The 21771-nt window shown below is 34.4% G+C and overlaps 2 protein-coding genes across 3 annotated transcripts; one reads left to right on the plus strand and one right to left on the minus strand.

Annotated features, from left to right (window-relative positions):
- The first annotated feature begins 7677 nt into the window (after window positions 1-7677).
- LOC116182802 lies at window positions 7678-9215 on the plus strand. 2 transcript variants are annotated; one of them, XM_031503341.1, is made up of 3 exons: window positions 7678-8000; window positions 8233-8432; window positions 8485-9215. In XM_031503341.1, exons 2-3 carry the CDS (start codon window positions 8369-8371, stop codon window positions 9141-9143), a joined length of 723 nt encoding a protein of 240 aa, XP_031359201.1. In that variant the 5' UTR covers window positions 7678-8000; window positions 8233-8368; the 3' UTR covers window positions 9144-9215. The 2 variants fall into 2 exon arrangements, with proteins under 2 accessions (XP_031359201.1, XP_031359200.1); XM_031503340.1 differs by having other exon boundaries at window positions 7678-8432.
- On the minus strand, window positions 9134-11058 carry LOC116182801 (protein ALP1-like). Its single transcript, XM_031503339.1, has 3 exons — window positions 9874-11058; window positions 9719-9818; window positions 9134-9671 (listed from the first exon to the last, which is right to left on the minus strand). Exons 1-3 carry the CDS (start codon window positions 10605-10607, stop codon window positions 9207-9209), a joined length of 1299 nt encoding a protein of 432 aa, XP_031359199.1. The 5' UTR covers window positions 10608-11058; the 3' UTR covers window positions 9134-9206.
- Window positions 11059-21771: the final 10713 nt, after the last annotated feature.

A 21771-nucleotide genomic window follows, 5' to 3' on the forward strand; every position in this document is an offset into this window, starting at 1 on the left:
AATTCAAAAGTAACCATTGTAGGAGTATTTACTCAAACCGTGATTGTAAACCAAGAGAAATTGCCCCTTAAGATTTATGTCGTAGGTGATGATACTATGAATGTGCCTGCTATTGTTGGTAGAGATTTTATTACGCTATCTAAAACCCCAATTCGTTTGATTAATAATTTTGAAGGCTCTGCAAAGGAAAGTAAAATGGTAGATGATGCATGTAATGAGATTCTACAAATTGATATAAGTGATAATGTAAGTGAATGTGATTCAAATGTAAAACCTGACATTCCCTGTAACAAACAAACTACTTTACTGTTAGAACCTGATATTATTATTGATGACACCATAGATCATAAGATTAAAGAGGACGTTGTTTCACTGTACAATAATTGTTACAAAAATGCACTCATACCATCTTCTCCTGAGACCGATTATGAGATGCGTATTACTTTGAAAAGTGAGCAACCATTTTATTTTAATCCACGTAGATTGTCTCACGTAGAGAAGGGTGAAGTTAGAAACATTATTGATGATTTATTGAACAAGAATGTGATTCAACCTAGTCACTCTGATTTTTGTAGTCCTATTGTATTAGTAAAGAAAAAATCGGGCGAGATCCGCATGTGTGTAGATTACAGAGAGTTAAATAAGTTAATTGTACGGGATCATTTTCCCTTACCACTGATTGACGATCATTTGGATGCGTTGAGGGACAAACGTTATTTTACTTCGTTAGATCTTAAAAATGGATTTTACCATGTGAAAATTGCCCCAGACTGTGTACGTTATACTTCTTTTGTTACGCCATTTGGCCAATATGAATTTTTACGTATGCCATTTGGTATTTGCACTGCACCTCATGTATTTCAAAGATTTATTAATATAATATTTGCCAATATGTTACGTGAAGGTAAAATTCTGATTTATTTTGATGACTTGCTCATAGCCACTAATGAAATTGAAGAACATCTTCAAATTTTAAAAGAGGTGTTTGACTTGATGGTGAGAAATTTGTTAGAGATTAGATTGGATAAATGTAAGTTCATGCAAAAACAGATAGTATATCTAGGATATTTGGTAGACGGTGAGGGCATTCGTCCGAACCCTGAAAATGTGCAAGCGGTAATTAACTACCCATTGCCGAAAAATTGTCACGAAGTTCACAGATTTGTAGGACTTGTGTCTTACTTTAGAAGATTTGTCAAAGATTTTGCACTTTTGGCTAGACCCTTATATGCACTTATTCAAAAGAATATACAATTCCAATGGGGATCGGTAGAATTACAGGCCTTTGAGAAATTGAAACAGAAGCTTTCTGAATTGCCGCTTTTGTCGATTTATTCTCCCAAGGCAGAAACAGAGCTGCATTGCGATGCAAGTTCATTAGGTTTCGGAGCAATTCTTCTCCAACGCCAGGTTGAAGATAATAAATTTCATCCTGTTTTTTATTATAGCCGACGAACAACTGATACCGAGTCAAGGTACCATAGTTATGAACTCGAAACACTTGCAGTTAAGTATGCTCTAGAAAGATTTCGTGTTTATTTGCATGGAATTAAATTCAAAATTGTAACCGATTGCAATTCTCTAAAATTGGCTTTAGCAAAGAAAGATATAAATCCTAGGATTAGTAGGTGGGCACTATATTTTTCTGATTTTAATTATGAAGTCGAACATCGAGAAAATTCTCGAATGCGACATGTCGATGCATTGAGCAGAGCTCAAAATATTCTTATCATACAAGAAAATAGTTTTGAGTATGTGTTAGGCTTGAAACAGACTCAAGATCGTAACATAACGAAAATTAGGAATAGTTTAGAGGAAAGTGAAAGTTCATTTTTTGAATTACGGGATGGATTGGTGTATAGAAAGGCTAAAGATAGACTTTTATTCTATGTCCCAGAAGCCATGCAGCAAAATGTTATAAGAACATGCCATGATGACGTAGGTCACTTTGGTACTGATAAGACCGTGGAATTAATTAAGCGAACTTATTGGTTCCCTAACTTAAAAAAATGTGTTGAGCACTATATTTCCAATTGTTTGAAATGCATAACGTTTTCCGTGCCGCAGGGGAAACAAGAAGGGAAATTGCATAATATTGATAAAGGCAATAAACCATTCGATACATTAAATATTGATCATTATGGTCCACTTGCAACTACTAAAAGACGAAATAAATTTATTCTTGTCGTAATTGATTCATTCACAAAATTTGTTAAGTTATTCCCTTCACGAACAACAAATGCTAGTGAAGTTATTTCTCATCTACTTACCTATTTTAGATATTATAGTGCTCCACGCCGAATTATATCAGATCGAGGCAGTTGTTTTAGATCTCAACAATTTAAAGAGTTTGTCGATTCTAGAGATGTTATTTTAGTACTTACAGCGACATCTGCTCCGCAAGCTAACGGGCAAGTCGAGCGGGTTAATCGATATTTAACACCTATGATATCTAAGTTATCTGAAAAATTAGAATGGGACCAAGTACTAAATGATGTTGAATTTTCAATTAACAATACACTATGTAGATCAGTAGGGGTTAGTCCTTCCGTTTTATTATTTGGGATAAATCAAAGAGGTAATGTTAACGATAATATTAAGGAGTATCTGCAAAATAATAATTATCTTAATGAAAGTTTAGTATCACTGGCTGATGTGAGGACAAGGGCTCAAATACAAAATACCAAAGTACAAGATTATAATAAATCATATTATGATAGTAGACGGAAAAACCCAAAGAGTTTTAAAGTGGGCGATTATGTTGTTATTAAAAATACCATAACTGAACCTGGCATTAATAAAAAGCTGCTACCTAAATATAAAGGCCCCTATGTTGTTCAAAAAATATTACCAAATGACCGTTACTTGATTAAGGATATTGAAGGATTTCAAGTTACCCGAATTCCTTTTGAAGGTATTTTTGACCCGTCACGTTTAAAACATTGGATGCATAACAATTGTGAAAGTGCGAGCGATTCTGAGGGTGAAAATCATTCTGTCGAAGTTGAGGACAACTTATCGTCAGGATCGGCCGAGCTGTAGTAACTAAGATTTGAATTTTGAAATTACGCGCCTTTAGTTTAAGTTGGTACTTATGTATAGTTGGTAGAATGTATTTTTAAGTTGGCATGCAGGAGGTTGACTATATTCAGTTTGATGGAATTGTGTTGTATTAGTCACATTGTGTGGTTCAGTTCCCCGCATTTTATTTAATAAACATTATTGAATATTGTTATTGATTATTGTATTAGTAAGCAGGACCCCCTACAAAAGTAAGTAATGACTGGTTGCCCTGGGATTTCGCTATGTATTAGCACAGATTTATTACATCTTTTAGTTTTTAACCAAAATAGATTTTCACTCATTGATTTATAAAATTATGGTCCTTAGATATGGATGGACCACCACTCATTAAAATCGAACCAAAACAAGAAGAAGAAATCAATTCCATTCTTCAGGGACACATTTCAGTAAGCAACGAAGTTTTGGTAACGGTAAAAGACGAAATTACCGTTAGTACATCATGTTCCAAATCTCTCGAAGAAGTACAGCACCACTCTGATTTTCAACATCACCTTTTAACTGTTGGTAAAACTGTGTCTAAAGATTTTAAATGTGCTGAATGTGATTATGAAACAACATATAAAGGCAACTTCAAACGACATCTTTTAACACATAAAGTGTCTCAGGGTTTTACATGTGCTCATTGTCATTATGAGACAAACAACAAACACCACTTAAAGCGACATCTTTTAATACATTCAGCTTTTAAGGATTTTAAATGTGCTAATTGTGATTATAGCACAAATGTTAAATGCAATTTCGAACGACATCTTTTAAAACATAAAGTTTCTAAAGATTTTAAATGTGCCGATTGTGATTATTGGACAAATGTTAAAAAGTACTTCAAACGGCATCTTCTAAAACATAAAGCTTCTAAAGATTTTAAATGTCCTAACTGTAACTATGAGACAAATTTTAAATTCGATCTTAAAAAACACCTTTCAAAACATAAAGTTTTTATGGAAAGTGCTACTTGTGATTATGGGACAATTGATAAACTTATTTTCAAACATCTTTTAACACATGAAGGTATTACGGAATTTAAATGTGCTACTTGTGATTATGGAACAAGTAATAAATACCTCTTCAAACAACATCTTTTGACCCATAAAGTTATTAAGGATTATAAATGTGCTACTTGTGATTATGGTACAAATAATAAATACCTCCTCAAACGACATATTAAAAGACATGAAGTTTCGAACTCAGTTTTGAACGCTTTTAAATGTGTTGATTGTGATTATGAAACCAATAATAAACCCAACCTCAAACGACATCTTTTAAAACATAATGTTTCTAAAGATTTTAAATGTGTTGATTGTGATTATGAGACTAATTATAAAGGTAACTTTAACCAACATATTAAAATACATAAAGTTTCTAAAGATTTTAAATGTAATGTTTGTGATTATGAGACAAATTATAAAAGCAACTTTAAACAACATCTTTTAACACATAAAGTTTCTCAGGATTTTAAATGTGCTACTTGTGATTATGGGACAAATAATAAATACCACTTCAAACAACATCTATTAACACATAAAGTTTGTTAGAATGTTAACTGTACTAATTGTGATTATGAGACAAATAAAAAACACCAGTTCAAACCATATTTAATAATAAAGTTACACATGGCTGTTAATGTGCCAAATGATAAAAGCAAGAAGAATTCCAGCAAACCAAATACTGATGCCACCATAAGTTTCTTTTTCGAATGTACCATTTTAGGCTTAGAGCCTGTAATAATGTATTGTTCTCGCTGGTCAGATGCTGCCCATATATGTCACTATACCAAAGTGGGAAATTGTTGTCAATAATCTTTTACTGCTATATTACTAGCTGTAACGTGTAAATAAACGATTATAACACTGTATGCTTTCTAATAAAGATAAATTGTTAGGTACATTCAATATATGTATTTATTTACAGCATTCTCCTAAACCCACCAATAGTAATTACGTGCTGCCACCAGAGGTCCTACTGTTAATCTGAATGGCGAATAGCTCACGTGGTATTGCATAGGCCACAGCGAGTGGGGATCTTTTGTACTTCACTACAACTACTTTTTATTCGAAAATCAGTTATAGAATGGAGTTTTCTTTTATTTAAAGTTAAAACTGATACATATAGAAGAAATGTATAGAGTAACAATGCATTAAAAAAATAATCTATCCTTAATTAATTCGAAAATTAATATGTACTTTATATATTTAGGTTTGCATTACAATTATAAAATGAAACCCAGAATTAGATTAAAATATCTAATTTATTAAGACATTAATGGCAAGTTGCACCAACAAAATTAGGTCTTGCTTACAGTTAAGGCGAACTTAAAATACATGGAAATGATTATTGAGACAATCGTTGCTATGGTATTTAAGTTACGCTTAAGGTTAAGGGATACTTAATATTGACAGTGCAACTGACCATAATACACCTAAACAATATAGGGAATTGAGTAATAATTTCGAATCCTAAGAAACTTTCTTTTAAAAGATGTCCTTTGAAGTTGCATTTAACAGTTGAATAGTGTTTATGCAATTATTTAATATTAGTCCCATAATCACAATCAGCATCAATTAGAAACTGTATGTTTTAAAAGATGTTTTTTAAGATCGGATTTAAAATTTGTTTCATAGTTACAATTAGCACATTTGAAATCTTTAGAACCTTTATGTTTTAAAAGATGTCGTTTGAACTTGTGTTTATCATTTGTACCATAATCACAAACAGTACATTTAAAATCCTTCAAAACTTTATGTATTAAAAGATGTCGTTTGTAGTCCCATTTAACATTTGTGCCATAATCACAATCAGCACATTTAAAGTCTTTCAAAACTTTATGTTTTAAAAGATGTCGTTTAAAGTCGCTTTTATGATTTGTTTCATAATCACAATCGGCACATTTAAAATCTTTCAAAACTTTATGAGTTAAAAGATGTCGATTAAAAAGGTGTTTTTTATTTGTACCATAATCACAATCAGCACATTTAAAATCTTTTGAAACCTTATGTTTTAAAAGATGTTGGTTAAAGGTATATTTGTTGTTTGACCCATAATCACAATCAGCACATTTAAAATTTTTAGAAACTGTATGTTTTAAAAGGTGCTGTTTAAGATAAGTTTTATATTTCGTCCCAAAATTACAATAAGTACATTTAAAATCTTTAGAAACTTTATGTTTTAAAAGATGATGTTTGTAAACGGATTTATCGTTTGTCCCATAATCACAATCAGCACATTTAAAATCCTTAGAAACTTTGTGTGTTAAAAGATGTCGTTTGAAGTTGCGTTTATCACTTGTACCATAATCACAAGTAGTACATTGAAAATCCTTAGCAACCTTATGTGTTAAAAGATGTCGATTGAAGTCACTTTTATGATTTGTTTCATAATCACAATCAGCACATTTAAAATCCTTCAAAACTTTATGTTTTAAAAGATGGTAATTGAAGTTGCGTTTATCATTTGTCCAATAATTACAATTAGCACATTTAAAATCCTTTGATATTTTATGTTTTAAAAGATGTCGTTTAAAGGTATGTTTATCATTTGTCCCATAATTACAATTAGCACATTGAAACTCCTTCGAAGCTTTATGTATTAAAACATGTTGTTTGAAATGATGTTTATTATTTGTCTCATAATCACAAGCAGCACATTTAAACTCCTTAGAATCTTTATGTGTTAAAAGATGTTGTTTGAAGAGGTGTTTACGATTTGTCCCATAATCACAACTAGCGCATTTAAAGTCCTTAGAAACTTTATGTTTCACAAGATGTTGTTTGAAAGTGTGTTTATTATAAGTCTCGAAATCACAACTAGGACATTTAAAATACTCTGTTTTGCACTGGGTTAAAAGGTCACGTTGAAAGTTAGAGTGTTGCTGTACTTCTTCATTATACAAAGACTTAGAACACTGTGCACGAATGGTAATTTCGTCCTTTATTGTCACCAAAACTTTGTTGCTTACTGAAATGTGTTGTGTCTGAAGAAAGGAGTTGATTTCTTCTTCTTGTTTTGGTTCGATTTTAATGAGTGGTGTGTCATTATCTTCATCCATACCTAACAATAATGCTATAAATAAATGTGTTGAAAACCTGTTTTGGTTAAACAATACAGAGCGAGATCCCTGAGCAATTAGACATTACTTACTTTCTGAGTAACAGAATTTGTTGAATTATAAGAGTTACAGTACAATAGTAATTATTTACCCTATTGCACACTTGATGCTAGTATAGGCCGATGGCCAATTTATAGATGCCAAATGCTAAAGGTATTAATAGTTATTTTTCTGAAACTACTATAGAAACAACTATTTTCGTCTCTAAAAGGGTGAAGCAAATGTGAGTTTCCTCTCTAGTGAGGAAAGTAAAAACAATTGCTGTGATAATCTGAATAATGACATTTAAAATTGAAAGGTGCCCATATCTAGATTGCTGTGTGTCAAACAATATTATTGCGTATGATGAATAATTTTTCAATTTTGATTGTAGTTTCAGAAAAAATTATGTGTCAAATTTGCAACGAGTGTTTTTCAACTCTCGCTCATCTGTCAAACTTTGAACTTGAGTTGAAAACCTCCACTTTCTTTTCTAGTTGTACAAATAACTATTGTAATTATCGTACCTAATAATGAGTACGTTTACACGGACACCTAACACCGGTTTTATAACTACGGATGTTTCTAAAACCGACGTTAAATCGCGTGTAAACAATGTGGTACAACCGATGTTATAAATCCGGTTTCTTAACGCTACACCTCTTTATAATCGGGCGTGACGTTATAACATCGGTTTTAGGAACGCGTGTAAACAGCATAAGCGGATGTAAGTACAACCAAGCCAATTAAATTTCCCTAGAAGTTAAAATAAATGGCGGCAGCTGCCTTAACCTAAAAGATGCAAATTCCTGCATTTGCACAAACTGATAAACAAGTAAGAAATCCCGCTAATTATCTATTGTTTGAATAGGTTTGGATCAAGTTACTTTCCCTTTTTGTGTGTTATTTGCTGCGTTACTCATTTCTTCTCTGATGGGTGTCCAGAGCGTTTTACCTCTTTCATAAAGTAGTTTTCTAATTAAATTTTGTTGTTTATAGTGGTGTAGTTTGTAGTTTATAGATATTTTAGAATACGTAGATTTTTATTTTTTAATTAAAATGTGTAGTGCTGCAAAACGTGATACGTGGGAAGTAGAGGAAACACGGTTCCTTTTGAGACTAATCCGCGAAAAGCAAGTGTTGAAATCGTTGGATGGAAAGAGATTTCGAGCAGTCGACATCTTTCAACATCTAGAAGAACCGATGCATGAGAGAGGATATTTGAAGAATGCCAAACAAATGCAAACCCGTTTTAAAACATTACGATGTAAGTCTACCTAACTTTAATTCAATAAGAGATTTAATTTTATATCTTTTAGTTCAATACAATAAGTGTAAACGGCAATTGAGTACAAGTGGTGCACAAAACTGTCGATCGGACTTTCCCTTCTATGAAGAAATGAACGTTCTCCTAGGCGATAGGCCAGTTTCACAACTGCAAGGTGTCGATTCTGCACAATGTTCGTCCAAGGAATCAAATTCAGAATCGGACCAATACGCAGAGGACGATTATGAAAATACAGATGTCGACACAACATTAACTCAAGAACAAGATGATTTACAAGAGAATACCCCCGATCACGCTGCTGAGGAGTACAATGCGACCCAGGAGTCTGATGAACCAGTGCCAAAAAGAAGACGTTACTCTGAGAAAGGAGGACGACGATCGTACCAACAAAACATAGAAAATTATGCTAGAATTTCAAAGCAAAATTCTCTTGAAGTGCAGGAACGGCAAATCGAGAGTGTTTCACAACTATTTCTACAGCAAAGGGAATATGAAAAGGAAATGATGAATAACTTTATGGAACAACATAAAGAGATCATGCAGCAAACAACGAATGCCATAATTAGTTGTTTAAATAATGTTTTCCATGTTCATGAATTGAATAGACCATCTACTTCTCGTTCTGAACCTAGCCGGCCGAGGGAACATGTCAAGGGATGTTTGTGTGTACAATGTATTAATGTGGAATAAGGACTTTATTTTTTCTACAGTAAATTTTTATAAAATACTTTGTAACAATTTACAATACATTGTCTACTTATACCAAGTCTTTCTTAACGGAAAATTGGACGCGAGATAATTTTTAATAGTGTCTCTAATGGTGTGACCGCTAAAATGCTCACGTTCTCTGCTTGTATTTATCCGTGGTTGTGGAAATATCACTTCTGCTTCCATAACTGCTTTTTCCCACTGCACCACATAAGCCTCTTTTCTGCTTTCAACTATATTATGTAAAATGCAGCATGCAGATACAATCTGGGGTACAAATGAGTAGTGAATATCAAGGCGTTTTAAAAGACACCTCCAGCGTGCTTTTAATCTCCCAAACGCAATCTCCACGGACACTCTTCCCGCATTTAAATAAACATTAAATGACTCTTCTTCGGGGGTGAGTCGTGCAGATTTTGTGTACCCCTTTAAGAGCCAAGGTAGCAGTGGGTAGGCTGGGTCCCCCATGATCATGAAAGGAACATTTACTCCATTTATATCAATACATTTCTGAAACAAATTGGTAATAATAACTCATGCACAACATAAATAGGTACCTTTGGAATAAGTTGTTCTTGCTGTTTAAATAAAACAGACTGTTGAAAAACTGCTGCGTCATGCGACGAACCAGGCGATTTGCAATTGATATTCCGAAATCTATAATGAACACACATAGTTAACAATCAATTATTACTAGTGGCAGTATAAGAACCTGTATGAATGATCAACCACTGCTTGCAGGATCATCGACGGCCACCCCTTTCTATTAACAAAATCTCGATAACCATCGGCGGGTGGCAAAATAGGGATGTGAGTCCCATCTATCGCTCCAATTAAATTTGGAATATGTGTTGTCTTCTCATATTGAAAAGATATGTCATCACATTCAACACTGTTAGGCATATTTACACAAGAATCCATCAACACACTATTAATAGTGTTTACAACTCTATGTACACATTTCCACACAGTTGATTTGTGGACTCCAAAAGCATTTGCCACAACCCGATACTCCGCACAGCTTCCCAAAAAATACAATGTTATTGCAACCTGCTTTTCTACTGACACGGGCTCTCTAGTTTTCACATAGTTTTCACAGGGCAGCAAACGATTTCTTAACTGGTCGCACAACCATAAAAAACTGCTTTTGGACATTCGAAAATTTTCGTTCCAATCACAGTCACTGAAGTGTTTTAAAACGATTCTCTCCCACCACTCACTACTTCTCTTCTTCATCCACATGGTTTTGCGATTACATTGCAAAACCGGTCCTAAGTTTAATGTTTCGCTTGGTGTTGTTCCAATTAGATACAGTAACAACATTTGGGTAAAGCGTTTTCGACATTTTACAATGTTGTTAATGAAAAAGTTGCATAACTGTTCGTTAATGGAAGTATACAACTGCCATAGAGTGGGAAAAACACTGGCAATTATTACTTCATTCATTTCGCGGCACAAGATCAAAAACGAAGTTACAACAGAAAACAAATTAATTAACCTCACTTCTCCTAATTAAATAATAGACGTGAAGTTGGCTGTTCTTATTTATGTTGGTAGCTATGGACGTTACTGTTCGGACTTCAGTTGAATGTTATTACACCCAACCACAGAACGTACGTTATAACTCCTGTTCTGTGTAAACACGTATCATAAAACCGGATTAGTAAAATCCGTAGTTATAAAACCGGCGTTAGGTGTCCGTGTAAACGTACTCAATGAAGGCTGACACATAGCAATCTAGATATGGGTGTTTCAATTTTAAATGTCATTATTAAGATTAACGCAGCAATTGTATTTTACTTTTCTCACTATGAAAATCACATTTTCTTCACCCTTTTTAGGGACTAAAGTAGTTTAAGAAAAAATATTATTAATAATATGAAAGTAACCTAGTGTCTTTGGATCTGGGACTAATACATACCTTGTCAATTTGCCAATGGTAATTCAGTAATAAAAAAAATCTAAAGATCAGTGGGAGAATCTTTAAAAACGTTACTGTAAATGCTAATGTTAAAAAGGGTAGATACTTACCTAGGATATTAAAAATCTATCACAATCACAAATTCACAAATAGGTTGATGTTCTTTAATTGGAACGTGAACTTAGCCATCAACCAACATAAAATCAACTCAAAGGCAGCGTTGCCAAATCATGTAGTTTTAAACATTACTTTCGAGTCACTCCAACTACGTCTGAAATTAAGAAGAGAGAAGCTTGAACGGAAATGGATTAAAGTAGGATTATAAGTGTGGGGAAACGCGTCACTATTGGGAGTGGCGTAATGAAACAAAACTGACTTCGTCTCTTCTGTTTGATCATAAGTCAAGCTTAGACCACACAGTACATGTACCGCTTTGCTTTTAACACAAAATGGCTGGTCACGGTTAGGGGGTACTGCAGTTGTTGGTATGCGAATCTCGGGATAAACTTAAGTCATGTAAACACCAATCGGACCGCGTAGTATGGGAAGCTTTAAATACTCGTCATTATTTTCTATATGCCCACTAATAAGAATCAGTTGGCTTTTTTTGGCATTTCTAAGCGATTAATTAATTGATGTTAATTTTGTAGTGTACTTAACCCCCTACGCTAACTTCACACTACAAGAACAAGGAAATAAAGTCAACCCGGCAACGTTTAAAAATGGCCACCATTCCCTCCAAAACTAAACAAGATCCCGCTTAAATTGGACAAGTGGCACGTGATAAAACATCTAAGGTAGGGCCCCCTTACGTTAGTTGTAGACAACGCTTTGACCTGAAGCACGGTAGGGAAGGAACGTTAAATAAAACACTGAAATTGTGAAGTTTATTTAATAATGATCGTAATTATTATGATTGTGAAAACCCGGAAATTTAGTTGATGTACATTAACAAACAAAGCAAGCAAAGCCAAAAGGTGTCGTACTCTCGCAAAAGTAACTGCTAAGGGTAAAAAGAGTACTGTACTGATCTTAACCCACCCCAGGCTCGAAGTGAAGATGACAGATTTCACGGCAAAGTGGCAACGTTGCAATCCCAGTATCAAAACACGGTTCCCGCTCAAATTTCGAACAAAAGAATGGCACGTGATTGGATCGTCTAGGGTAGGGCCCCCTTACGTTACACGAAGCTAATACAATGACTCGGGACCCAGTCGGGCAGGAACACTCAAATAAAACGCTGCAATGTCTGCGAGTTTATTTATTATAAACTTATTCTGAGAACCCGGGAATTTGGATGCGGTACATTAAAAGCAAAGCAAGCAAAACCTAAAGGTGCCGCACTCTCGCAAAAGCAGACTACCAAGGAGAAAAAGAGCGCGACTTGAGAAAAAACCTTGGCCTTGAATAAAACCCAAACTATGCTAATCACAAGTAAATTAAAACACCAACCACCTAAGCAGAACATGTGACACTACCTTAATTAATGAATTAATTCAAGTAGCAGGGTACGTTTGAACAGTATGCGTAGAGTATTCGTCACAACATGTCATGTACTTTCCTTTAATCGCGGCTAGAAGGCAACTCACTTTTTAGTTAGTCATTGGGTGGTGAACCTGGTTATTCGTTAGGTTTGGGCCAGCGTCTTCGCTTGATTGCCCTCCTGTTTCACGGTTATATTGTTAGGGATTGGGCTGGCATATTTGCCTATTAACCCGTAGCGCAGTTAAGATTGTTAGGGGCAACACATTCATGCATTTATTGATATAAGTCACCTTACTAGTTATTCATATCATGATATACCGAAAAGAGTGGTGTGAAGTTCGTAAAAACACGTCTGATCTATTATTCATGTTGTGACGTAACCATAGGCAGTTATGACAATACACAGTGTGCTCGTGGAGCCCTCAATTATGCTCAGTTTCCACATAATGACATTGGCATAAACCCCAGACTTCCGGAACTACTACCTGTGCTTCGTAACACTCCCCTGACATCGGTCACGTAACGACACAAAACTGAAGATGGTTAAGAGATGGGTCGCCGCCCATGGGTAGGACGGCCTTGGTTAGCAGCACTTCGTCCCTAAAGTTGGAGGTTCGAGGGCCCTCGGATCCTTTTATGCCTTAGCTCTAGAATACCTTTCTATTCTAGCGTCCGAGCTCCCTCTCACGGTAGGAAGATATGAGTTTACGAATGTTACGAGTCACCCTAACCTAAATACACCTAGCATTGCATGCCCTATTTCACGGAAGCCGAGGTTCTACATAGGTACACATCCGTGCACCGTGTAAGTGAGTTAAACGTGGTCTAAACCTGAGATATCGTAGACTTCCACAAGCACATGGATATTAGTTAACACCTCGCATGTTGTAAATTGCATATTAGCACAATGGTAGATGGAAAATATCTGATTTAACAAATGGCACAATTCATATAAGTACATAAAATACTTTACCCGACACCACAGTGGTTGAATCTAACACACAAACACAAAGCTAAACTCTATGAATACAACTCAAAATACAATAATCCCACCACCAACAAGCTTTAACAATCAACAAGTGACGCCAAGCCCCCAAATCCAACACATCCTCCGAAAATTACAAAAAAAATATCGACAGGTGGTGATGGCGGTGGCTCATGTCCCCAGAATCTCCAACTACTTGACCGGTTGCATCCGACGTTGAAAAATACAGGGTATTTAAAGGGATATAGACATCTCATATTTAAAAAAAGAGGGGGTGAAACATATGTGCTTTGAAGCACCATGGATATTGCAGGTGTCGTACTGTATGTCACATATAGACTAGAGATGTTATTGAAAATGTGCCACATCTGCAGGATAGGTGCCCTCTGTAGCTCTTTAATGAGTGTGGTACTCCAAACCATAAAATCAACTAAAGAATGCAATCTCATGCACTCGACCTCAATGCAACAACTGTACTCCCATGATGGTTATCCAATCTTCCAAGGATGGAAGCTGGAAACGCTCCGTTAACAATGCATTATCATATCCTTCTTATCTTTTATCTGAAACAGCCAGAGCAGGAATGTGACTGTGGAATCTGTTAACTGACTTTGGTATAATATGGCAACAATAATTCTGGATGAATCTTGCATTAAAATGACTAAGAAATGGGAACATAAAGGACTAAAAAGTATTCAAGTTAAATATAATTTCGTAAAAGAACATCAGTGCAAGGGAACATGTAGCAGATCTTGCATGTGAATTATATACAAATCATGTGTCAGTTTAGGTTAAATTCCCACATGTTAAGATTAAGTTTTATAGTCGTATGTAATTCTATTGCATTTTATTACCTCTGCATTTATTTGTGTATTCAAATATAGTGTGAAAGGGAGCGTTAGGATGAATGCACCCTCACTATTGATGTGAGCATACAATTATGTATAACTAAGCTGCTAACTTTTAAGTTGATAAGATGTATTTTTCATAAATGTAATTATGTACATTTTTTGTTATACTTAATAAATCACACTAAGGTATTGTTCTTCCACTGATAATAACAAAAATATCATTATCAACACTACACAGTGCACTCCCAATGCCACCCAGTCCTTGACACATTAATTATTATGTTTTAAAAGATGTCGTTTTAAGAGATGTTTATTATTAGTCCCATATTCACAAGTAGCACATTTAAAATCATTAGAAAGTTTATGTTTTAAAAGATGTCGTTTGAAGTGGTGTTTATCGTTTGTTCCATAATCACAATCAACACACTTAAAATCCTTCACAACTTTATGTTTTAAAAGGTGTTGTCTTAAGTTGCCTTTATCATTTGTCCCATAATCACAGACAGTACATTTAAGATCCTTCGTAACTTTATGTATTAAAAGATGTCGTTTTAAGAGATGTTTCTTATTTGTCCCATAGACACACGTAGCACATTTAAAATCCTTCGAAACTTGATGTTTTAAAAGATGCCGTTTTAAGTAGCTTTTATAATTTGTCCCATAATCACAATCAGCACAATTAAAATCTTTGGAACCTTTATGTATTAAAAGATGTTTATTGAAAAGGTGTTTCCTATTTGTGCCATAATTACAAGAAGCACATTTAAAATCATTAGAAACTCTATGTTTCAAAAGATGTTGTCTTAAGTTGCCTTTATCATTTGTCCCATAATCACAATCAGCACATTTAAGATCCTTCGTCACATTATGTATTAAAAGATGTCGTTTGAAGTGGCCTTTATCATTTGTCCCATAATCACAATCAGCACATTTAAAATCCTTACAAACTTTATGAGTTAAAAGATGTTGTTTAAAGTTGCTCTTATGATTTGTCCCATAGTCACAAATAGCACATTTAAGATCCTTCGTAACTTTATGTATTAAAAGATGTCGTTTGAAGTGGCCTTTATCATTTGTCCTATAATCACAATCAGCACATTTAAAATCATTAGACACCGTCCTACATGGGGTTACAAGGTGATGTTGAAAGTCAGAGTGTTGCTGTACTTCTTCATCAGCAAGCGATTCAGAACAGGGTGCACTAATGCTAACTTCATCCTTTATTGTCACCAAAACTTCGTTGCTTACTGAAATGCGTTCCTGAAGAAAGGAGTGGATTTCCTCTTCTTGTTTTGGTTCAAGTTTAATAAGTAGTGTGTCATTATCTCCCTCCATACCTAACAAAAACCATGTTAAAAATCTGTTCTGATGTATCAAAAATCTACCTACTTCGATATTAAACAATACAATGCAACCAGGCATTACTTATGTTCTGAGTAACACCATTTGTTGAACAAGAGTTACACCATGCCACCAGTATATTAGATATAATAATAATTATATTGTAATGGGGTTTACGGTGTGTACACACATTCCTTAATCCCTAGGGAATGTACATACATCCCATAATTGAGGAAGGAAAAGTTGGCCAACATCGTAGAAAAATGTGCACATTGACCGGTTAATATGCACATTCGCTTGTAGCTTGGGCTGATGGCCAACTCCAAATGCTAGATGCTAAAGGTGTTAAAATACTATTTAAAAAAAGGAAGTGGCCACTGGTAGTCCTCAGATATTGGACTAATACAAACTGTATTATTCTTTCAATGGTAATAAAGTGATCAACAACTTCTAATGCTCAGTGGAAGTTATCTCTGTTAACTTCAATGAAATATACATTTTATTATGGAGCCTTGCTCTTATGTTTATAAATTTTAACGTAAAAGCAAATGTATAAAAAAGGTATTACCTCTAATACTAAGGATTATACACACCAACTGTACAAAATTCACATAAATCTATTATTACTTATTACACCCTCTTTAAATGACAAGTGAAGATAGCAATTCTCATGTCTACTTAACCCATATGCAGTGTTGCCAAACCATAGTGAGTATAGTTAATTGAACACGCTTCGCGCGTTTTCCCCTTAAGCCCGTTTGTAACGATCACTTTTAGTCAAATTTTTAGTCCTTTTTTTCTTCAATAAAGATAATGCTATCCTAAAAATATCATAAATGATGAAACTGTATGTAACATTCTATAATATTGTCAATTTTTTAGTACCTGTAAAATGTAAACATTTGTACATAACGTATTTTATATTAAATCTGGAGACTAAATATTTATCTTCTATAAACTAAGGTCTCTATCTACTGTCAACGTATTATAGCTTAGTGTAAAGAATAGAATAGTGAGACAACCTCCATGTGCGTTTTGGAAACCGCATATTTAAGAGTTATAGATGTCGCGTGCGTGTCAATATTACCATCCACTAAAGATTGTCGGTAAAAAAATACAGATGCTTTTACTCGAAATGATTACGCTACTCAACGCTAGTACTGTACAGAAATCTGCAATATGAATGATACAATTAAATACCGCTCTTTTATAGCAAGGTACACAGCACAATGAAGCTATTGTTCATGAGCGCGGGTATGCGATGATGTCATGCTGTATAAGATTACAATAAATTCTGTATACACACTTGATTATTTTTGTTGGCAGACTTTTAATCTCCTTCCGTGTTGATAGTCGCTTTCAATATTTATTATGATTTATAGTTTACTTAATACATATACATTTTAGAGCAAAACTTCTGCATATCGACCCGAAACTCGAATCAGAATTCCAAAATTTGCTTCAAAACTGTGTTGAAATATTATTCGTATAAAAATGGTACGAAAACTCAAAAATTTCATAATCATTGTGTTTTAATGTCAGATAATAAACCTTCTTATAAAAAAAATTTAAAACTCTATATGGAACAACTCATACCTTACGTTCTGAATTCCATAATCTCGAATTACGTTTGTGTCCGTCCTTTTTACCGCGCCATAATTCGGAAACAAAGGCGAATTTTGAATTCCGTTTTCGGAAACAGTTAACTAAGGGCTACAGTTCGTCGACATTAAACAGACAAATGGTTAGTTCATGTCGAGGTTCATGTCAAAGCAAGCGCGTACGCTCAGGCATAGTGTAAGAATAACACTATTCGTATAATAAATACTGGCACTGCCAAATTTGCCATGACACCACTGACTCAACAATATAGCAAATATTAACTATTGGACAGTTTTGAAAATGGCCTGCTGTATTTTGGTCGAAACATGTGCTCGAGGTAATTGTTCATATTTTCAACAATTATATTTGATGAAAGGTTACATCGTTTTGTTTATTTTTGTGAACCTGTACCTTTTTCAGAGATGAACACAATCGATTTTTAGTATAGGAATACGTATTGACAGTACTAAAGTGCTGAATTTATGTATTGGAAAATTTGAATCGATTTACTTTATCCGAGACTTCATCTGAAAATCTTAATACTGGAAATTTGCAAATACTGGTATTTTATTTTATTTTATTATCCCTCTCTTGTTTTGGGCCTTCAACAGGCATGCGCCCAATTTATTTATTTTGAATCACAATGTAATTATTTCTGAGAGACCTATGATGACTAAATGAGATATTATTACGTACCTGCCTACGATTCAATGTAAGGATGTCTCATTAACCCTTTAGGCCAAATAAAGTATTTCCCAATCCCAGAATTTCAGAACTGAGCATCTTGTCAAATATGATATTGGCATTCTATGCTTAAAATGGTAAATTTTCTAAAATATGTGCAGACTATAAGAATATGAGTCGAGTGTGAACTTTACTCGGCGTAAGGTAAGTACAAAATTGATTTATTTACTTCGGTACACTTCGCAAAAAACTTACCGCTGTTTAATATCCATTCTAAAGCTAAACTTCGATCCTTCGGAAATTTGAACATTGCTAGGTATATTTGGATTTTTTCTTCGATTATTTTCACAATATAAATATTGACATTTATTCCCTGCCATTTCACAGAGAAAGTAAAATTAAAATGTCCTCTATTTAAAAACAAAAGTAAAACTGCTTTATGTAGGTAGGTACCAGATTCTATTATTTACAGTTTACACTATTCCATCAGACTATTGAAACGGAGGCTGTATATAATATTGGTAAAAGTACCGCAAGAATTTTATAATTTATGATTCTTTTGTCTATTTTACCCTCCCTATCTTCTAATGAGGGTGTAAGCTTAAAATCGTAAAACATCCGATACCTAAAATACAATGTAATTGTGAGTCACAGGACGCGGACTAGAAACAGTTTTGCAAATGTAAATACTATTTTAACCCCGTTGTTCATATACCCATAACCATAACCCACGCATAATTTCCGAAGTTTTTTATTGATTTGTCTATTGGTGTCAATTGTTAAATTATAGCACTTATAGCGATGGTTGAACAATGACCAAATTTTCTATAAATATTTAACGTTACGTTACGTAAATTTTCTAAACGCATTTATACAACCTTTGATCAAATGCAGTTATATATGCACTCCCAGTTTTTTATATTGAATTCAATATCGACTAGTCCCAGAAAGAAATAGATATTTAAATATCAGTTTGTTTTTTGAATGCAAGAAAGACGTATATTTTGCATAGAATCTTCTCGCTGGACGGATCCTTTTACGTTAGGAAACGCAAATTGTACACGCAGAAAGGCGTTTTAAAAAGTATAGTGCCACAAACAGTCCTCACTTCTGAGAAATGGATACAATAATGAAAAAGTGTATGAAGGCACCTAAATATTGTTACTATTAAGCGGGTTAGCTTTAGTAAAAGCGCCCACCAGTTCTCAAAACGTACCGACTATCTACGGGCAAAGAGTACCTAATTAAGTATTGTTTGGTACGGCCGACAGTTATGCACTATTTCGAAACAATAATGCCAATAAAAAAATCCGATTTTTGCAACAGTAAATTCTAAATTTTTTTGTAAATGGTTATACAATTCCATTTAGGTATTCTGAAAATTTTACGCCCTTAATAGTCCAAGAGCCCAGTAGGAAAGTATACCTTGAACGCCCGGACGATTCTAATAATTTTCGTAGGATTCGCCTATTCGCCATAAAAAGTTGCATTAGAATCGACAACGGTGCCGGCGAAAATCCTGCCGAAAGCAGTTAAAAAAAAATTAAATTCGCCCCTTATTTTTGGAAAATGTACTTTATTTTATTTATTTTTATATTTTGGTCCGGGAGAAAAAGGTAGTTTAGTACGAATTACCACCCCATTTGTAGTCGCGGTGCCAAGGGTTGCGGCAAGTTGCGCCCCGGCACCGTGACGTTTTCCGATAAAACTCATCCATATGCACCCTTTAGTACTCTTCCTGAACGTCCGGGAGAATAGAGTACATTTTCCAAAAATAAGGGGCGAATTTAATTTTTTTTTAACTGCTTTCGGCAGGATTTTCGCCGGCACCGTTGTCGATTCTAATGCAACTTTTTATGGCGAATCCTATGAAAATTATTAGAATCGTCCGGGCGTTCAAGGTATACTTTCCTACTGGGCTCTTGGACTATAATAAAATTACGTGCAAACGCATGCTTTGCCTCCCTCGCTACGGCACTTGTACGTTTTTGCTATTACGTTTATTACGAGAATCCTATAATAGTGTAAAAGTGGATTTTTTGCACTACGCCTGAATCGACTGAAATGATCGTAATTTCACCTTAAAAAAATAAAAAGTGAACTTTTGCGCTCCTTATGTCTGTCTGAGTCACAAAGGCTCCGGAACTACACCACTTTATACATACTTGGTATTGGTGCAATTCGATCAGAAATTAAAAATTATTTCATGTTTGTTTACTCGTTGGCATGAATGTCCATAAGGGCTATTAAAATCGAAAAAAACAAATTTGAAAGTGCACTCTTCGCCTCTTGCTTAGCGGCTTAACGAATTTTTCACTTTGTGCCTTTGCACATGTTTCACCATATCAACCAACACAACCCCAAATGAATACTAAAATTTGATACTATCCTATTCCTGCACCTAGGGATTATAGCATACAGCAGCACTGAATTAAAAAAATCCCAATTTTTATATTCACTTATGATAGTTGCATAGGTGTATTGTAGTGAAAATACCTCGAACAACACGTGCTCTACATCTTTTACTTTTAGCGCTTTTCTCGAAGCAAAATGTCAAATAAGGCCAGATAAACAGGAACAGTAGTAATGCGTAACGTAACCTTCACCTTACTTTTAATCTTTATTTGCAGAATGTGATTTAAACTGAAGGCAGTTAAAATAAAAGAACAAAGGAGCATTATTTCGCGATCTTTTTAACTGCATCTTTCTCTTTCATATGTAACGAAGTGAAATGAAAAATTATAATAAATAGATCGTTGAAAAAAGCGTCACCTTAACTCGTGTAGTGTAAGGTGGCAATGTAATGTGGAAGGTTTGTAGCATGAGTCGCTTTTAAAATCCGTGACAGCAACGCCCTCCCTTCCGATTGTCGCGTCCAGAACTAAAAATTCTCGATGTCCAAATCAGTTTCCCTTTTCCTTCGTAAGGTTGTTTCACTATTCTATTCTTTAAACACAATGCCTGAAGGTACACTATGCATTTTCTCTAAACAAAACCCAACGAGTCTCAGTGAAACCTAAATTCCACCCTTTTTAAATTTGTGTCAAATATTAATAAGTCCTTGTATAGGTACAGCTAAAAAACGTATTTTAAATAGTTTTCTATTACCCAAAATCGTCCTGAACCTTCATTTTCATGCTTACTTTCTGTCAGGAAATCTTAGTTTCCATGACAGAGGCAGAGCAGACTACGTTTCCTGCCGTTTGTCACTTTACTGGCCGCAACTGTCACTTTACCGGCCGCATTTGTGACATTTCCAAATGTCTATAGTCATCACTGAGATTGACATTAATTAAAAGTTCTATATAAAAATTGAAATTTGTTATTAAAATACGATTTCGGGTAAAATTTAATACAAACCTCGTCAGTAAAATGACATTACCTGACTCGGAAATTAAAGTACTCGGCCCCAAACGGAACCTCGCACTTCCAATACTTCCTCGACAGTAATGTATCATTTTCCTGACTTTTATGTAAATAACTATTGTTTAAAAATGCATGTAATATTTTTTTAATGTTATTTTAGAACAAACTAATTGCGGTATCTTAATTTGAAGTAACAAATATTTTCAGATTATTCACATTAAAAAATAAATTGGTGTTGACCATTTCCGATTTCCTAAACTTCCAGGACAAGTTCTTCATTTTCCTTGACTTCAACCAAAGTTACATTACTGCATGATCCGCCACAGCTCCCACACATTTCTGTGCAACAAGTGATGCTTTAAATCAGCTGCAATT

This window comes from Photinus pyralis, unplaced genomic scaffold, assembly GCF_008802855.1.
Source record: "Photinus pyralis isolate 1611_PpyrPB1 unplaced genomic scaffold, Ppyr1.3 Ppyr1.4_unclustered_Scaffold7607, whole genome shotgun sequence".
Classification (NCBI taxonomy): domain Eukaryota; kingdom Metazoa; phylum Arthropoda; class Insecta; order Coleoptera; family Lampyridae; genus Photinus; species Photinus pyralis.

Excerpts from the sequence above, each read along its gene's own strand:
- LOC116182801 (XM_031503339.1), bottom strand. The coding sequence starts at position 10,607 with ATGAATGAAGTAATAATTGCCAGTGTTTTTCCCACTCTATGGCAGTTG. Across the intron at positions 9,819-9,873 it reads GTGGTTGATCATTCATACAG|ATTTCGGAATATCAATTGCA; the intron begins GTTCTTATACTG and ends TGTTCATTATAG. Across the intron at positions 9,672-9,718 it reads AAGAACAACTTATTCCAAAG|AAATGTATTGATATAAATGG; the intron begins GTACCTATTTAT and ends AATTTGTTTCAG.
- LOC116182802 (XM_031503340.1), top strand. The coding sequence starts at position 8,225 with ATGTGTAGTGCTGCAAAACGTGATACGTGGGAAGTAGAGGAAACACGG. Across the intron at positions 8,433-8,484 it reads CCGTTTTAAAACATTACGAT|TTCAATACAATAAGTGTAAA; the intron begins GTAAGTCTACCT and ends TATATCTTTTAG.